The sequence below is a fragment of the Girardinichthys multiradiatus genome, chromosome 20, assembly GCF_021462225.1.
Source record: "Girardinichthys multiradiatus isolate DD_20200921_A chromosome 20, DD_fGirMul_XY1, whole genome shotgun sequence".
Lineage (NCBI taxonomy): Eukaryota > Metazoa > Chordata > Actinopteri > Cyprinodontiformes > Goodeidae > Girardinichthys > Girardinichthys multiradiatus.
In genome coordinates, this window is record NC_061812.1 from 20,511,534 (window position 1) to 20,530,451 (window position 18,918).

The window sequence follows — 18,918 nt, forward strand, 5'->3', positions numbered from 1 at the left end:
AGCGATGTGTTAAACAAATGCCAACGCCTTTTCCTAATAATTATTTCTAAAGTGTGGTAGCCCTATATTTTTATTGATGGGGCACCCACTCTTAGACTGCCTGCTATGTGGTTATAGAATGTGTTAAACTCTCCATGAAATACAAGGCTTGGAAATGAACACAATATTGCCAAAAGCATTTGTCTATTTGTCTTCTTTTACATGTACATGAACTTTCATGACATGCTATTGTTAATCAGTAAGGTCAAAATTGTTGATGGGCCCACCACTACGAGCAATAGCAACTTTAAGTAGTCTGTTAACACCATCCTCAAGGTTTAGGAGTGTGTTCATAGTTAGATGATAAAATCAGAATTGCAGCCATTGCTCTAATTCATCCCAACGGTGATCAAGAAGGTTAAGGTCAGGACTGTGTGGAGGTCAGTCAAGTTTCTCTACACCAAATTTTATACATCTGCAGCCATGGAAGTGATTGTATCACCAAATTTCATTGACCCAATGCTTTTGGCAATATAGTGTATTCGTTCCCTGTTTTCACACTTACATTTTTAAGGTCATAAAACATATTTTATTATTAGATAAAGATAACCAGAGTGGAAAAAATATGGTTTCCAAATAATGATTTCCTTTATTACGGGAAAAAACCCAAGCCAACATGTGCATATGTAGAAAGTAATCTAAGGCATGAATTTACTGTCATTAACTAAATTTATAGAAAGCTGACTTCAATTTCATTAGCCACATCCAGGCCTCATCACTACCATGCCCATAGAAACAAGAAATCCCTTAAATAGAACCTGTCTGACAACAAGAAGTAGGCTAAAAGAACTCAAAAAGCAACACGTCATGCACCAATCTAAATTCATTTAAGAACAAATGAGAAACTCTGCCAATGACATCTATCAGTCATTTACAAATCAACTTGGGAATCCAGTGAACCACAGAGCTATTATCCACAAAGAGAGAAAACCTGGAACAGTGGGGAACCTTCCCAAGAATGGCCAACCTACCATAACTAACCCTAGAACTCATCGACATATCGTCCAAGCATCGCAGTGGAACCTAGAACAACATCTAAAGCACTGCAAATGGTAACAGTTATTTCACACTTTTTGTTTACTACATAATTCCAAGTGTGTTCATTCACAGTTTTGATGCCTTTGGTGAGAATCTACAATGTAAATAGAAACAAGTGTGACAAAAGAGCAGAAATGGAAGAAATCTGTATGGGAGCAAATACTTTTTGATGGCACTTTTTATCATAAACCAATATGCAACATGTGGGCAAACAGTTTTAAGACAATATAAACGCATTTCAGCTCATGTTTTATTCATCTCCTGCTGTTGTGTCTGGATTGTGATTTTACTAGACATAGGGTGAAGGTGATACAAAACAAATCTGACATTATCTCAGTAAGACATTTGTCCTTCAGCCACTGGATTCACAGATGTGGTCTTTAGAAACCAGGTAAGGGATTTCGATATGAAGTCAGTTGCATTAGCCTTTCGGCAAATATACTCCTGGGATTAACTTAATCCACGTGATTGACAGGAATACTGCAAAATCTGAATTAAGCCGTTAACTACTTGTTTATTACAAGTTGGATTCATTAATTATCTCACTGAAGGAGGTAATCTCGCTCTGTTTTTCCGTCAGGATTACTCAAAAAATGTGACTGGAGGTGTACCATGACTCAACTGGTGATTAACGTGTTATGTCAACCTAAATCTTGATCCAACATTTTTATAATGAACCGTGGCATTGATATGAAGTCTCAGATGGCAGTTGTTTATCTTCTCTAATAGGCGCATCAGAACAAACAGGAGCTGACACATCATTATGTGAAATGCAGTGGCGATGTCTGAAATGGGATACTCCTCTTGATTGCTCACTTGCAGTGTTATGTGTTACTTTATAACCTTTAGTGGATGGACAGAGACGTTAAAAAGCTGAAAGGCTGGGTCTGCTGCCGGTTTGGGACTGAATGGGCAAGCGGGCTCAGTTCAGCACCAGCCAAGCCCATCTGCTTGTCACCTGGCCTTGGCATGCAGGAGACCGGGTAATGACAGGGAAAGAATGGCATCAGTGGGCAGGAGCCGAGAGGTAATTACAGACTGGAATCCATGCAGAAATGACACATCTGGATTCACGAGTCAAAAATGTTGTGAATTATACCCCAATACCAGCCTGGGTCCATGATTTGTATCCGTCAGAAGTGTGATAGCGGTCCATAGACTATATCCCACTTTCTCTGATCTTGATGCTCTCCCGCTCGGAGGCAAAGACAAAATTCAGTCGCACTTCAGGCAATGAAAAAACCTGGGGACGCTGCTGATATGCCAGGGCAATCTCTGTGGAAGATCAGCCATGGCAGCACTATATAGCTTTGACTCATGCGATATTCTTCCTTACTCCATCACAGCTCACACATTTCTCTTAAACCCTATTACCACTGATCAATGCTACCTCTTTCACAGATGCAGAGAAATGATCTGCTTGAAAGTAATATTTCCTCAGCATAATTTAGGGGTGAAGCTTGCACAGTTCTTTATTCTGAAATTTTTGCATTGGTGGAGATGAAGATGACCTATGATGACATGGAAATGAAAGCCTGCATTGCCTTATAATTAACATTTAACCCCCTCCAAAATAAGTTGAATTCCCATTAAAGGACCATTCTCCTCGATGAGAAATACACTGACCAAGGAAGTTAATGAAATCTCGCAGTCGGTCTGCGAGCATCAGCAGTCGCTAAATGACCCTCCTTTAATCTCCAGATGAGGTGACTGTGTTTGGGAGCCTCTGGGAGTTGAGACGTGTGCCACATTCTGACCGAGCTTTTGGTCCCGCATCGATGATCGCTTTCACAAACTCTTTCCTCCAAAAAGAAAGCAGCCCCCGCCGTGTGGAGTCTCAGGTCCTTCCTCCGCCCTCTCCCTCACCGCCTCAAATTAAGATTTCAGTAATTAAATTGATAAAAGTCATGCATGCCTATATGCCTCATGGTTCCAGACCTGATATCTGTTGCCACACAGAAGTGGAAAGCAGTGAAAGTTCTACCTTTGATGTAACAATCTTTATTATTGAAAATAATTGGATTCTCCCTCCTCCATCTTCCCCCCTCTCCTTCTCTTGTACACACACATACATTTTGCCTATGTTCACTCCAGCTGAGCTCAGTTATTGACCTCATATGAAGCAGTCCCTGTTTCTCCTGAGATTTCCACTTAAGTTTTCAGCAAAGAGGTTTGAGCAGCCCAGCCAATGAGATGTCAACACAGGTCAGGGGTCACTCTGCAGTTTAGAGTGGCGCCTGCTGGGGCTCCGTCGCTCAAACCTCCATATCAGCCTGGCAGAGTGAGCGAAAAGAGCCTCTTTGGCCCGCGGGCAGCTGGCTTCCCTCCGCACTCAGCAGAACGGGCGATAATCAGCAGAAAGAGACCCCTGATGATTGCTCTGGCTCTGCCTAAGACGGCTGCTAACTACTCGCCTGCTCACTTCCTCAGAATGTCAAACTAATACTTACATCTGAGACAACCCTCTCTCCAACCTCCTCCATCGTTGAGCTGCAGCAAAGCCTGCACTGTCCATCCATCTTAGCTCTCTTTCTATTGCTGACAAATGTGAATTTAATTGCTGCTGGAAGAGACTGAAGGGATTTTTGATTTCCCTCTGTATTTCATCCTCTATCAACAACGGGCAGATGTTACATTTGCCGGCTAGTTCATTACCGTTTCTGTCCTGTGAGATTACACATATACTTGGGAAGGTGCTTTGCAGCAGCTTGATCCCCTAAAGAGCAGGGCCAGCGCCAACCTCAATAATGTATTTGACACGCAGCTGATGAGTCGATGAAGGGAACAGAACCTCAGCTACCTTGTTCGACTGAAATTACTTGGGTCAGTGTGGGCTTTCCACAGCTTAGGTCAGCTCCACTTAGGCTGATTCTTGACAAGTAAATTTCAGATGAGTAAGTAGACAGCATATGAGACTTTAGTAGTCTAACAGTTGCAACTGAAAGGTGAAAAGAGAGACATCCGTCTTGCAGGTGTTGTCCATGAAAATAGCTTAACGGTAAGACCTAAAAATTATTAGATAAGAAAAATCTGTTTGTTACATTCGTTTTCATTGGGTAAGGCACCAGAGAGTTGGGTTTTGGCCAAACTGATTACAGTGACTTGGAAAAATATTTCCATCCCTTTAACTTGTTCACAATTCATCACTTTACAACCACAAACTTTAGTGTGTTAGTTTAGATTGTACGTGATAAACCAAGAAACATTTATTAATAATTGCGAACTGGAAGGAAAATAATACATTGTTTTCAATGTACTGAAAACAAAAACATCCAAAAACTGCATTTCCATAAAGGCCACATTTGTGGATTACATGAGAGATAGTTGTCCTGCCAACACATTCTCCCACCTGAGCTATGGATCGCTGCCGCTCCCCCAGTTACCTGCGGGCCCTTGGCTGCTTCTCCCTTACCCGTCAGTTAAGGTGGACAGCCATGTCTTTGAAACAACTTTGCAGTTGTGCAAAACTCTTTCCATTCTGGATTATGTATTTAGTAATTAGGTGAGATCTGAGGGCCATTGTTGGCTTTTCAGATTTTTGATTATGAACAATTTTTAAAAGCATGAATCATTTTCTTTTCACCCCACAATAATGCTTCACTTTGTGTTGGCCTACCACACAATATCCCAACTAGATACACTGAAGTTTGAAGTTGCAACTTAACTAAATGTAAAGAATTTCAAGTGGTATGAAAAGCTTTTCAAGACACTGTACATAACACATCCTCTAACTATCCCCCCTCTTTTATATAATAAATCAGAAAACAAAAATGTGATCATTCTAATTTCAAGCTCGAATAAATTACCCTTAAATAAATGTGACTTTACTTAAAGCTTCCCTGAAATGATGAGAAAACTGTGTACACTTCTTTCATTAATACTAAAACAGGAAAATAAAGTCTTATAATTAAGCAGCATTTAAGATGCCTACTTAGTGTAATTCTGTCTGAATATCTAAAACAATCAAGACATTAAGCCTTTGTTTACAGGAATAATTGGACTTTTGACTGCGTAATAAAGCCCTGATAATATGGTGTTAAAGATGGGTTTTATTGGGCCCATTACAAAGACCATCTCCACATTTGTTTGGAGGCATTTGCAGTTCACTGCAGGCTATTGTGCCAGATGTGTTGCTACATGCTGAAACTATCAACCAGTAATTACTTCGGCTTATGCAACAATTATTCAGACCAGGCTCTGGTATTCACTGAAGAGGACTATCTACACTGAAGTCAGCCAACAGCGGCTGTAGCCAACACTGAAGTATATAACAACTTATTAACTCTTCTAAGCACATAAGCCTTTTCAGTATTCTGTAGCTTAAGTGGGCTCAGCTATGGCTGCTCCGTACTATTATGACGGGGCTCATTGTGACTCTGGCCTCTTTCTTCAGAGCAATTTTCAGAGATTATGGGAACGAATTAAAAGCCTTTCTTTGCCTCTTTTGTGCAGGTATATCCAAGGTGCATCATCTCCAAAGGACATGGTCATCATTGTAGATGTGTAAGTATTTCACTTTTCTTTCACCTTGTCCCCGGCTCCCGTAGAGATTAGACTTTGACTTCAAAGGACACCAGTGCCACCTGTTGGTCTGAGGGAGGCTAAAGATGATGATTGCTTCTTATCCTCTGACCTTTTAGCTTTACATCCTGATTTACTGGTCCAGGCAATTCTTCAAGCTGTTGAGAAATGTGACATTGGACATCTTAAACTGTGAGGGAGGACACATAACTGCTACAGATGACTCAATAAATTTAAAATATGCAAGTTGAATAAGACTTCTGATGAGAACATAAGTATTTTTCTAAATTTGAAGCTTAAAGGGTTTATTATTAGCTTAATTTCAAAAATATAATAATTTGTAAATACAAAAATGCATAACAATATTCTATGTAATTTTCTTTTTCATTGTTTTATACTTTCAGCATTTTTTTTTGTTTATATGATATCTTATTTGTTTTTAATGGTATTAATTTGTTTTTTTGTCTTTCACACCTATTATTTTTGCATGTTCTCCCCGTGCATGTGTGGGTTCTCACCGGGTACTCTGGCTTCCTCCCACAGTCCAAAGACATGCCAGTTAGGTTAATTGGTCACTATAAATTGCCCTTAGGTGTATGAATGAATGAGTGTGTGCGTGGTTTTGTGTGTTGCCCTGCGATGGACTGGTGACCTGTCCAGGGTGTACCCTGCCTCTCGCCCATAGACTGCTGGAGATAGGCACCAGCTCCCCCGCGACCCACTATGGAATAAGCGGTAGAAAATGACTGACTGACTGACCTATTATTTTGGTAAAATTGTGTTTTTTGAGGTTTTAGACAATTGAAAGAAGTCCTTAATCTTTTTCTGCTTTTATCCTTGTAGATGATACTTGACATACTTGACAAGTCATAATGTAGCTGTCTTTTATGTTATCACTACATTAAGTTAAAATCAATTCACTTGTTTAAAATGTATGCATTAAACAAATTAAAGCAAATTACCTAGTTTACTCTTGCATAAAATACATATATAGAATGGTGCATAAGAAACACAGTGACTTTGTATAAAAGAAGGAAAATGGCTTTTATTCATGAATGAAAAAGTTAGTTTAACAAACTTTGTGAAAGTTAATATTTACCTAAAAAAGGTTGTGTGTGTAGCTGAAATTATTAAAGATTTAAAATGAACATATATTTTCAGATGATTAGTTGTGCTCCACTCTTTACTTCTTAAGGTAGATTTGGAGATTTGTAACCTTCCTAATACTCCCAACACTTGCATTTCAGTAGCGTATGAAGATATGCGACTATAAGTGAAGAATGCTCCAGCATCACTTTTCAGTCTTGACCTCAGTCAACCTGCCCCAGTTTTTTCTCTCATAAAGATTCTGTGAAATAAGTGTCCCGACTCAGAGATAACATATATACTGCAAAATGCGCCCTGCTGCAGGATTTACACCAGTGCTACTCAAATGTCGATGTAATGCCCTAAAAAATATGGCATCCTAATGTTGCTCTCTATTGATGAAGGGTTCCTCATCTTAGCATAGTGAATGCTTGAAGTTTCTCCTGCAGGAGCGCAGTCCAACCCAATTTGTGATTAATTTAGCTATTAACTATTTGACCACTTGGGGCCACAAATAGTCTATATAAAGACCATTGAACTTTCATTCCCAAATGCTCAGGAGACCATTAAGCATAAAGTAAATGGTGACATCGGGGCAAAAGTAACTTAAACAGGACTGATGCAGTAGCACAATGGTAGTTTACACCCCTCATCGCCATATGCATGCACTATATAAAACAGGGACACAACATAAGTAACACACTTACTTCAAAGATATAACAGAACTAGATGTGTCATTAAATGCGCTTGATTTTTTGTTTTGTTTTGAAAGTACACATATCTTAGGTATGTCTAATTATGTGGTAATCTTTACCATCTTTCTCATTGGGCATTGTGAAAAGATAAACTTGGGCTCTCTTCCAGCCTTGTTTGTCACTGTTTTAGTTTTTTTAAACGTTTCAATCATTGTTCTGACTATAGATTTGGCGAGTATATATTTTGTGTAGCTGTCTACTGTCTTGTGAAAATCCATCCACATCTGCTTTATTTCAATGGCATTTTTCTTGTTTTTCCCATTTTGAAGAGTTGGAAAGAGAAATGGGCCTCAATGTCATGCCATATTTACCCAGCTAAAACAGGATATTTATTACCCATTAAAAGAACAACTTCAAAATAGGGTTTAAATTACAGAAATGTTTCAGTTATATGTAATATGTAATACTATAATAGTATTTAAAAACAATGACCCAGTGTTCTTCTTATCTTACTATAGTTTAATTATAATAACTTTACCAAGACTTTTTAAGTTTATCTCATCCTACAACCTTGTTATATAATCACACTCTTATCAGATATTAAAAACTGGATCATGGGAAGAATTTGATATAACTGTTAATAAAATTGCACCTTTTAGCCTAAAAAACCCCAAATATTGATGTCTCTGCATATTTCTGAGCATTAGTGTTCCTTTGTTTTCTGCAGGAGTGGCAGTGTCAGTGGACTTACTCTGAAGCTCATGAAAACCTCTGTCATGGAGATGCTTGACACACTATCAGACGATGACTACGTCAATGTGGCAAAGGTATGTCAAAGCTTCAAAATCTTTATTTGCAAATATTAATATGACCCACTACTGAAAGTTATATTACTGCTAATATTTGCAGTTTCTAATTAGGCTGGGAGTAATTAGGTGCAGCAGTGGGCCCATTCTGTCCCCAGTTGTTTGCTTGCAGTGGAAACCACATCTTCTCCATTGCAGGATATTTTCTCTTCCTGCATTACTTTATGTCAGTATAGGATTGTGTCCATCTGTGTCTTCCACTCTCTGCTGATCACCAAGTTTTCTATTACCAAGGCTAATATGTGTGGGAATGTTAATGTTATGTTATTCTGCAGGGCAGATAACACACAAAATGTGCTTCTTTCCTTTCTGCAGTGCAAACACCCAGCCACCCACCCACTCATCCACACACACACACACACTCATACACGCCTGCTTGCTTGGTGTGGTGCTTCTGTTTGTCGACTCTTTTCAGTAATCCTTCATAATCCATTGCTTTTAGCCACTGTATGGTCCTAAATCCCAGCTCCAAGAGCAAGAAATGAGCATGCTAATCTGGGTGGGAACGCATCTGATTTTCACCACTGTGAAGAAAGTGAGGGCTTACATAAACCAGCTGTGAATTATATTTGCACACACAAAACACATTAATAACATGACAAATTACCCAAAAAATATTACCAAACACCATTTTCTGCATCTGCGTTCTTCAGGACTTTATATGTTTTTATCACTTCTGACACCAACATAGTTATAGTAATAATAATTATTTCTATAAAACTGGGTTCCTGCACAGTCTGGAAAATGTGTTAGAATTATTTTCCAGGTCTAGATAACTATGAAAAAATATTTGTATTTCCAAACTTAATTCTCTGTCTTATAAAATGCTATGTAATGTCTTTCTTTCAGTTCTTATCTTTCCCAAAATATTTCTATCCTTCAGTCCTTGTGTCCTACCTGCCTACTTATTGTTTTTTCTTCTTTTCCTTGTATACATCCTTTTTTTCTTTCTTTTGTTCTTCCTTCTTTGTGACTTAATTTTTTCCTTCCTCATGTGTTCCTTCTTTCCTTGCACCATTCTTTCTTTGCTTCTTTCTCCCCTTCCCAGTGCCCTATGTCCCTTCCTTCACCGTGTCCTTCCTTGTTTCCTCCATTTGTCTTTTCCTTCCTCTTTCTATTTGTCTTTTATTTCATCCCTCTTTGTGCCCATCCTTTCTTCACTGTGTACTCCTGCCTTTAAATCTTCCTTCTTTGTGTCACACCTTTCTGCCTTCAGTCCTTGCTTTCTTAGTTGTGTCCTTCATTCTTCTCTTATGTCCTTCCTTCTGTCCTATCTTTCTTCCTTCCCTCCTTTTTCTTCTTTCTAACCTCTTTTCATGCCGCCTGCTTCTATTCTTGTCTTTTTTCCTTTCATACCTTTCCCTTGTGTTCCACCTCCCTGTTCTTTCTTTCTTTCTTTCTTTCTTTCTTTCTTTCCTTTGGTCCTTTATTCTTTTATTGTTACCTTTCTTTCTGTCTGCTCTTTTTGTCCTACTTCCTTCCACCCTCTTCCTTGTCTCCTTCATCTGTTTCTTCTGTCTTTCTTTCCTCATTTCTGTAACTTCCTTCCTTCCTTCCTTCCTTCCTTCCGTTAATGTGTTTTTGCAGATTACACATTGAAAATTGCTGTAGAACAATAACTGAGTATTTGACTTTTAGTCATGTGTAGTTCAAAATCAGCGCTGAAAAGCTCACTTTGAAAAAGTCAGGAATATTTAAATGACAAGTGTGTAGGAACCCTGATAATAGATGGGGAAAAAAATGTTTTTTCACCCTGTTTTACAGTAATATTTTTTTTACATTATACAAAGCAACAATGTGTTAATATTGACCTCATTGCTTTTGTGCATTTGATTTCTTTAGCTCTTTAAATGGTAAATGGACTGAACTTATATAGCGCCTTTCCAGTCACACTGGCCACTCAAAGCGCTTTACACTAGAGCCACATTCACCCAGACACATTCACTAAGACGCACACATTCATACACCGATGCGCAGATCAGTAGGCAATTTGAGGTTAAGTGCCTTGCCCAGGAGCACATCGACATGTGGCAGGAGGAACCCACAACCCTCGGATTGCAAGACGGCCACTCTTCTCACTGAGCCACAGTCGCCTAAATATATGACAACAACGGGTCCCATGAGAAATGTCAGCTTTTCTCACACACAGCATTTTACATCAATCCGTGTTGAGAATGTCAGCAAAATCTGAATCTGACCTTCAAGAAGAAACACATCATTTCAGACATCACTGTTAATGTCGTAATCATGCATAGACACCATGTGCAGACATATCCAATGATGCAAACACACACACACACACACACACACACACACACACACACACACAACCACACATAGAGGGCCGTTAACACAGTTTTAGGCTAATTTGGTGGATGAGATGAGACAGATGATATTACCTTGGCTGGGTTTCTGTTCGGCGTGCTGCACCGGTGTTTCAGGTGCACCTGCTCTTTGTGGGGGAAAGTTGTAATTATCGGTGTTTACTGCCAGCCGGAGAGTGGAAGGGCAGCTTGCATCTGCACACACCCACGTCTGCATCCTGCCTCCATGAACTGCACACATCAGACAGATAACACAGAGATACTCAGTTGGACACAGTTTTATTTTGGCAAACTTCGTGGTATTCTTTCCTAGAAAAGCTCAACTGCACTCATGTTTTTTCCTGTCTCTCTGTTTTCCAGTTTAACGAAAAGGCTGAGGCTGTTGTCCCATGCTTCAGGACTTTGGTCCAAGCCAACGTTCGCAACAAGAAGATCTTCAAGGAAGCCGTCATGCATATGCAGGCCAAAGGAACCACAGATTACAAATCTGGCTTCACATTTGCCTTTGAGCAGCTTCTCAATGTAAGAGCAAACTTTTCTAGGAAAGGCAGCTTTGTTTTTCCTGAGGCTGATGTTTCTGTCTGATGCAATTAATCAAACTGAGTTTATGGTGATAACACAAGGCTGACAGTGAGTGGCTCAGGTTTGCATTAGACATTTCTAGAAGGCTGATTATGGCTGCCATTCCAGCAGAGTGAGGCTAGGCCTTTGCGGCAGCCAACACAGAGACGAGGTCTTTTAGCAGCAGCTCATCCACGTGCTCTCAGCACAGGTGCTGCCTCAGCTCCGTATGCTGCTGAGCGCTTTCTGAGGCTGCCACGCTAATGGACTCTGATGGGATGATTGACGAGCGTAGCCCAGAGGAGATCAGCCACAGACACTTTATATTCCTCCGGTGTGTTTTGGGAGGCACAGAGCCAAGAATACTCGCAAGAACAAGAAATAAAAAGAGGGGGGCTCTTAATCGCTGTCTGACGCAGGTTCGCTAAATGATTGGTGGCAGAAGCACAATAAAAATATGTAATCACAGCAATATTATTTATCTTTATTAGAATCTTGTCAGTTTGGCCTGCATATCAGCCGCAGCTGTCATGTTGTGGATGGAGTAGGGGAGCAACCATATTTAATGGTTGGATATGTTGTATACTGGTGGTTTAATCCTAACTTTGTGCCTGTAAGAGGAAGGCTGTGCCTCCATCTAAAAACATGTGATGGAATTCTGAAAAACAAGATCTAGGACAGGGTTAGATGGATCTGTGGTAACAAGATGGAGGAAAGAAAAGAAGTGGAAGTAATATGAAAGAAAAATGATGTGTACAATGAAGTGCTAATTTAACATGTATAGCATTAAAGTTGTTAAATGCTTACAGAGTATTGCAAAAAGTATTCATAGGCTTCAGGTTTCTCATGTTTCAATTCAATTCAGTTCAGTTTTATTTATATAGCGCCAATTCACAACATTCCCTCCTCCCAGATTGGGATACCTCCCTCTGTCAGACTAATTATAACCATTGGAAAAGAGAGGGGGTCATACAGGTAGCAGTAATGGAGGGTGTGTTTGCCATGTTACAACTTCAAATTTGTGTTTGTATTTCATTGTTTATTTTATATGATAGACCAAAGCAAGCTGATAATAATAAACACAAAACTGTGAAGTGGAAGGAAATTGATGCATGTTTTTTAAAATTATTTACAAATAGTAATTTTACAAGTGTAACGTGCAATTTTCCTGTTCTCAGTCCCCCCACTAATGCAATACTTTGTAGAACCACATTTCACTGCAGTTACAGCTGCAGGTCCTTTGAGCCATTCCAACACATGCATATGCTTTAATAATCTAAACATTTATATTGTAGATCTAGCTGCATGTTTAGGGTTGTACTGCTGGAGTGTAAAACTTCATGACAGTCTGAAGTCTTTAGCAGCATCTACTAACAGGTTCTGCCAGGATCCCCCTGCATTGAGCTCCATCCATCTTCCTATCCACCCTGAGCAGCTTCCTTGTCGCTGCTGAAGAGAGGTATCCCTTAAAACATGATGCTGCCCCAATCTTCACCATGGTGATGGTGTGTTCGAGAAACTAAACAGTGTTAGTTTTTCACACACATAGACTAAAAAGTTCCCTTTTGTCTCCTTCAACAACGACTTGCTGCTTGATCCCTCTTTTATAAGGGCCATATTTGTGGAGTGCACACCTGGAGTGCATTATTTTCAACCATTGCCACAAATTTTAAGTTGACTTTGGCTGTGTCTTTCTGAAGGTTAATAATTCTGAACGGAGTCTTTTGCAACCTCTAACAGCTTGTACTGTCTGCCCAACTACCCTGTCCTTGCTGAAGAATATATATTCTATATTCCCCACAGTGTAGCATCCCCACAGCACAATGCTGTCACCACCATGTTTCACTGTGGGGTTGGTATGTTCAGGGTGATGCTGAGGTTTAGTTATTAGTATTTAAACTGAAATTAAATTGCACAGAAATGGAATCTATTTTGCTAATAATGGGTCTTCTAAAGAAAATTAATGACACTACGTTTTATTTAGACACACCACACTTTTCAGAATTTTATTTGAACAAAACATGTTGAAAACCATTAAGCAGTTTCCTTCCACTTCACAAGTATTGGTTTATTTTGTGTGGATCTAAAATTGTCAATTAAAAAATTTTGGCATAGAAATATTTTGCAATTAAAAGTGTGGTGTAAGATAGCTATAGTATTATTACTTTATATTTTCTGTCTGTTTTCTATAATATGTGTCTCTGTCGTCTGTCACAGGAAAGCAGTGCCCCGAGGGCTAACTGCAATAAGATGATAATGATGTTTACAGATGGCGGTGAAGATCGTGCTCAGGAAATCTTTGAGAAGTATAACTGGCCCAACAAAACTGTGAGTATGTTTCTGTTAGGCTGCTTTCTGTCCTTAGATTCCTGTCTCCACGTTTTTCTGCCGACTTTGTCTCTTGATAAAGCAGACAGTTGTGTTAGCGAGACATGCCAAGCATTTTTATCTGTGCACACACCTTCCTCTCCAAGATTTCTTCTCTTTCATTCTGTCTGGATTTCTTTTGATTTTCATGATTTATCTCTTTTGTCATTAGTCTTTCCTCACATTCTTTGATCTTCCCATTCTTCGTTTCTGCTTCTTTCTCCTTTGTTGCTTAGCTGCTGGTGTTAACAGCTCTGACCTGATGACTAATTAGCCACTATATCATCAGAGCCTCTGATGGTACAGCCACTGATCTACTAGTTTGTAACTTTTTTATCTTGCTGTCACCATGAAAATCCTCCATTTTGCTTGGTTCAGCTCAGTGAACTCATTTCTTACTGATTTATTTCTGTAATTCTATTCAATTCAGTTCAATTCAGTTTTATTTATATAGCACCAATTCACAACACATTGAACAGTGCAGTCGGAGTTAGCTTTTTATTCAAATTGGATAAAAAGTTTTTCTATCTAAGGAAACCCAGCAGATTGCATCCAGTCAGTGACTTGCAGCATTCCCTCCTCCTGGATGAGCATGTAGAGACAATGGACAGTCACTGGCGTTGACTTTGCAGCAATCCCTCATACTGAGCATGCATGTAGCGACAGTGGAGAGGAAAAACTCCCTTTTAACAGGAAGAAACCTCCAGCAGAACCAGGCTCAGTGTGAGCGGCCATCTGCCACGACCGACTGGGGGTTTGAGAGAACAGAGCAGAGACACAAAGAGAAAAAAGAAGCACTGATCCTAATTCTATGTCCTGTATGGTTAAATTTTGATGCAAAATCAAATTTTTCATTCGATCCACCTCAGTCCAAACAAATTAAATTATGATTTGTTTTGGTTTCTTCTACCTTGTGATGGATACTATCAAATAAAACAAATCTGCAGTAAAATATTAATATCACTAAAGTTTTTGTAGTATGTTGGAGTATCTTTCCAGAGTAGTAGGAAACGTTCGCAGAGAAAATCATTGTTTTCAGCAGTTTCACACAGTGAAATATAGTTCACTTAGTTTTTGTGTGTGTATTTGTTTGAACCAGGTTCGAGTTTTTACCTTCTCTGTTGGGCAGCATAACTATGATGTCACCCCTTTGCAGTGGATAGCATGTGCTAATAAAGGTAGGTGAAGAGACTTTTGTTTTCATTGCAAACATTTCAAAAAGGCTAGCTATGGCTGTGTTGGAACCCTTGTTGGCGGGGTATTTATTATTTAATCTTAGAAAACTCCAGTGAGGGTGAAGCCTCATTTTGAATGGTGTAAAATTGCATACATTACAATAACAAATAAACAGCTGACTATAAGATTAGTAAGACAATCAATACCTGTTAACAATAACACTTTTTTTGCTGCATATTGCAAAATATGAGGTTATGATTAACAATCCTAATTTATTTGAGTGATTTAAAAAAAGTTCAATTAATTACCAAAGTGTATTATCCAACCACGTCCAGATTCAGTCCAATCCCATGATATATTTAGCTTCAGATGCAGTTACAAACTGTCCAATTCTTTACTCTAAATATTACAATTCAAATTGTAATTTATGTCCAATACGTATATGGTTATCTAAGGAATATATATCAAATGTCCTGAATCAGTGAGTTTGCAGCAACTCCTAATCTGCAGCAAGTATGGAGTGACAGTAAGGAGCAACAACTCACTCAAAACAGGAAGAAATATCCAGCAGAACAACCAACCATCTGCTGCCACTGACTGGGAGTTAGGAGAACAGGAGAGAGCTCTGAGGAGAAGAAGCTCAGGAGTAGTTTTAATGGGAATCAACACAAAGACAACACAGCAATTGCTACATCAGTGGCTTTTTCCAGGAACGAGAGAGAGTTAACCGTGGAAGCACTGAGCCAGTTGTACCTTCTGTTGAAAAAGAAAATAGAGAGAAAACACAAGGACAGAAATGACCTAATCAATTAAAAATGTTACTTCATTCTAGATTTAACATTTAAGCAATGAAGAGAAGCTAAAATTGGAGCAACATAATCGGTTTAATAAATTTTCATCAGAACTCTCGCTGCATCATTTTGGATCAGCTAAAGTCTTGTTAGACATTGCTATTGAGATACTGTTTTATGAGGATGCCTAATAGTGACAAAGCCATGGACTCGTTTTCTGTATCACTCTGGGACCGATATTTCACCTTCTTGGAAAGGTTTGTTTAATATATCTCTTGCCAAATGAATCTAAGAACAATTAAAAAGTCTGACCTTGAGAGATGACAGATTTGTCAAAGAAAGGCTACATGAATTCAAAATATGTAAAGGAAACAACATTTATTTCTGGCTGCCAATACCTAAGTAGCAAGTGAAGAAGTTCTTCCTATTTTTCCTGTATTTGCCTGCGATTGAGTGTCCCTGGCTTTTTTAAACCTAAGTAAAGATGACTACCGAACTTCATGAGGTGCTGAAATCTGTTAAGCTCTGAAATAACCCCAGCAGACAATCAGCTTGGTCTCTGACTAACAGTATGACAGTTGACTCAGCTCCACTTCCTTTGCTGCGTTGTCTGCATGTCTCTGATCTACGCTTAACTCATGTGGGTCGGCTGTAGCTTCTTGATTCAGCTGCACTTTTTTTCTAAGCACTGTTATTATTTCTTCACCCATAAAAACCTCTTCTTCACACCCTTCTTGTCTTTTGTGGGTTCAAGACTGTTTATTGGTGTTGCAAATTATCTGAAGCTGTTCCTTTAGAAGAGCTTCCTCTGTTGATTAGCTTATTGCCAGTGGAGCCAATTGCTGTAGAAGCATCTCCCCTGCAGTTGTAATTAATTAGCATCAGAAGTCTGGTAGCAGAGTGATTACCATAACATCTCCCTGACAGACAGAGGGAAGTCCAGGATTATGCCTTTGAGCCAACATGCTCTCTACTGTTCACAACTGTAGGGATTATAACGGTACTAAAGTATGTGTCAACGGAAGACAATAGTATTTCCACACTAGCCTCAGTGGACAGGAGCTGACACCCATGTGTGCAATTGCAAATGCTAGCTTTTGTCTAACTTTAAGTTTAATCTCCTCTTAAGAAGAATTTAACTTTTTGTGTTTGTGTTTTGAAGCTCTTACTAAAAACTTACTAGAGAGTTATGCTCGAATAAATAAGTGAGGCTGCAGGGATAAGCACACATGGAGAAAGTGACGCTAATCCTTCCACAAAAGGGTTGGTTTAGCTCAGCCACCTGACTGAGGAAGCTCATTTCAGCTGCTTGTGTTTGGGATCTTATTCTATCAGTCATAACCCATATCTCATAAAAAATAGGTGAGGGTCAGAACGCAGACGGTTAGGTAGACCGAAAGGCTTGCTTCTTGTCTAAGCTTACTTACTTACTTACTTTATTTTGGTAAATTGCCCACACCAAACAAGGGAGAAAAAAATATATAACAATAAACAAACCCACAGTTTACCAAAACAGGAATAGGCCGTAGCAAAGCTTATTCTTGCCCACCCTATTTTTTCTTTTACCTTACAACCTACCAGGATGTCTTCACAATATACATCTACATAACAGCGTATGACTTTATCAGTTCACATTTTAAAGCTCTTTTAAAGTTCACCAAGAAAGGACATACCTTAAACTCATCATTCAAATCATTCCACAATTTCACACCAATAACTGAAACACATCTAGACTTTATCTGGCTCTTCTCTTTTGCACATTCAAATATAAACAAACCTCTTAAATTATATTTATTCTCCCTTAGCTTAAATAATCTCTGAATACCAGAAGGAAGGCTTTTGTTCAATGCTTTTTACATTATGTCCAGTATTTTTATATAAACAATGTCGTTAAATTTTTATGTATTACTTTGAATAAAGAGCTTATCAGTTGGTTCACGGTATCCCACCTTATTAATAAGTCTTATAGCTTTTTTTTGCAACTTAACTAATTTATCAATAATTGTTTTATTTGCATTCCCCAGATTTCTGAGCAGTAAGACAAATAAGGCATAACCAAAGAGGAATATATAATATACAAGCCTTTAACATTTATTAAATCTTTTATTTTAACCAATATTCCAATAGTTTTTGCAACTTTATTTCTAATATATTCTATGTGAGGCTTCCAACTAAATTTATTGTCTATAATAACCCCTAAAAATTTTGTCTCATATACTCTTGATTTCAACTCCATTTATACATAACTGTACATTATTATAGATCCGATTACCAGAGAATACCATGAATTTAGTTTTTCCTTCATTTAACGACAACTTATTGTAATCAAACCATGTTTTCAACTTAGCTAATTCTTTTTGTACTGTTTTTATTATTTCATCCATATTTTTTCCAGAAAAAAAGAAATTTGTATCGTCTGCAAACATTATAAACTTTAAAATACTGGATACTGCAAAAATTTCGTTTAAATAAAGTATAAATAATTTAGGTCCTAGAACTGAGCCTTGAAGAAGACCACATTTTACTTTGTTTGTGACTTTGTGTTGTTAATTTGTACATATTGTAATCTATTACTCAAGTAACTCTTTAACCACTGATATGTAATGCCCCGTAAGCCATACAATTAATATTTACCTAATAGTCGTGCGTGGTCAATAGTATCAAATGCCTTACATAGATCAATAAACACACCTACGGTATTAAGCTTCTGGTCAACTGCTGCAACAATATGCTCCACAAACTCCATCACAGCTAAACTTGTGGAGCAGTTGTTCCTGAAGCCGTACTGGTGTTCATTCAGTATATTATATTTATTAAGAAAGGAGTCCAGCCTTTTTATGAATAATTTTTCCAAACTTTTTGAAAATTGTGGTAGCAATGATATTGGCCTGTAATTTGTTAATATTTGCTTGTCTCCACTTTTATGAACTGGAAAGACCTTTGCTATCTTCATTTTGTCAGGAAAGGTTCCAGTTAAAAAGGATCTGTTACAAATATAGGTGAGAGGTTTAATAATACTATAAATTACCTCTTTCACAATAACCATATCTATTTCATTACAATCTTTGGATTTCTTTTTTTTTTTTTTTTTTTTTTTAACTACGTCTATTACCTCACTTTCACTCACTATTCCCAGAAACATTGTATTAACATTGTTAAATTTGTCTTTCATCTGTAACCTTTGGCAATTTATTAACTAAATTAGGACCGATATTAACAAAGCACTTGTTAAAAACTTCAACAATATCCTCATTTATTTCTACTGTAGTGTTGTGTTTAATACCTATTGTGAAATTGCTATCTTTATTATTTTTAATAATACTATTAATTATATTCCAAGTACCTTTAATGTTATTGCGGTGTTTTTGCAGCAGCCTATCATAATAATCCTGCTTTTGCTTTCTCAGCACTGATGTTAATTTATTTTTATATATTTTATATTTTTCTTCTTTTT

At 38.2% G+C, this 18,918-nt stretch overlaps 1 protein-coding gene across 4 annotated transcripts in view; it reads left to right on the forward strand.

Annotated features, from left to right (window-relative positions):
• cacna2d2a (calcium channel, voltage-dependent, alpha 2/delta subunit 2a) overlaps window positions 1-18,918 on the forward strand; it is a 269,412-nt gene that overhangs the window by 200,277 nt on the left and 50,217 nt on the right. For all 4 annotated transcript variants that reach the window (XM_047346803.1, XM_047346805.1, XM_047346804.1 and 1 more), the window contains 5 exons: window positions 5,530-5,580; window positions 8,107-8,206; window positions 10,930-11,091; window positions 13,348-13,458; window positions 14,597-14,675. In XM_047346803.1, the coding sequence (XP_047202759.1) occupies window positions 5,530-5,580; window positions 8,107-8,206; window positions 10,930-11,091; window positions 13,348-13,458; window positions 14,597-14,675 (503 nt within the window). The remainder of the gene's footprint in view (window positions 1-5,529; window positions 5,581-8,106; window positions 8,207-10,929; window positions 11,092-13,347; window positions 13,459-14,596; window positions 14,676-18,918) is intronic.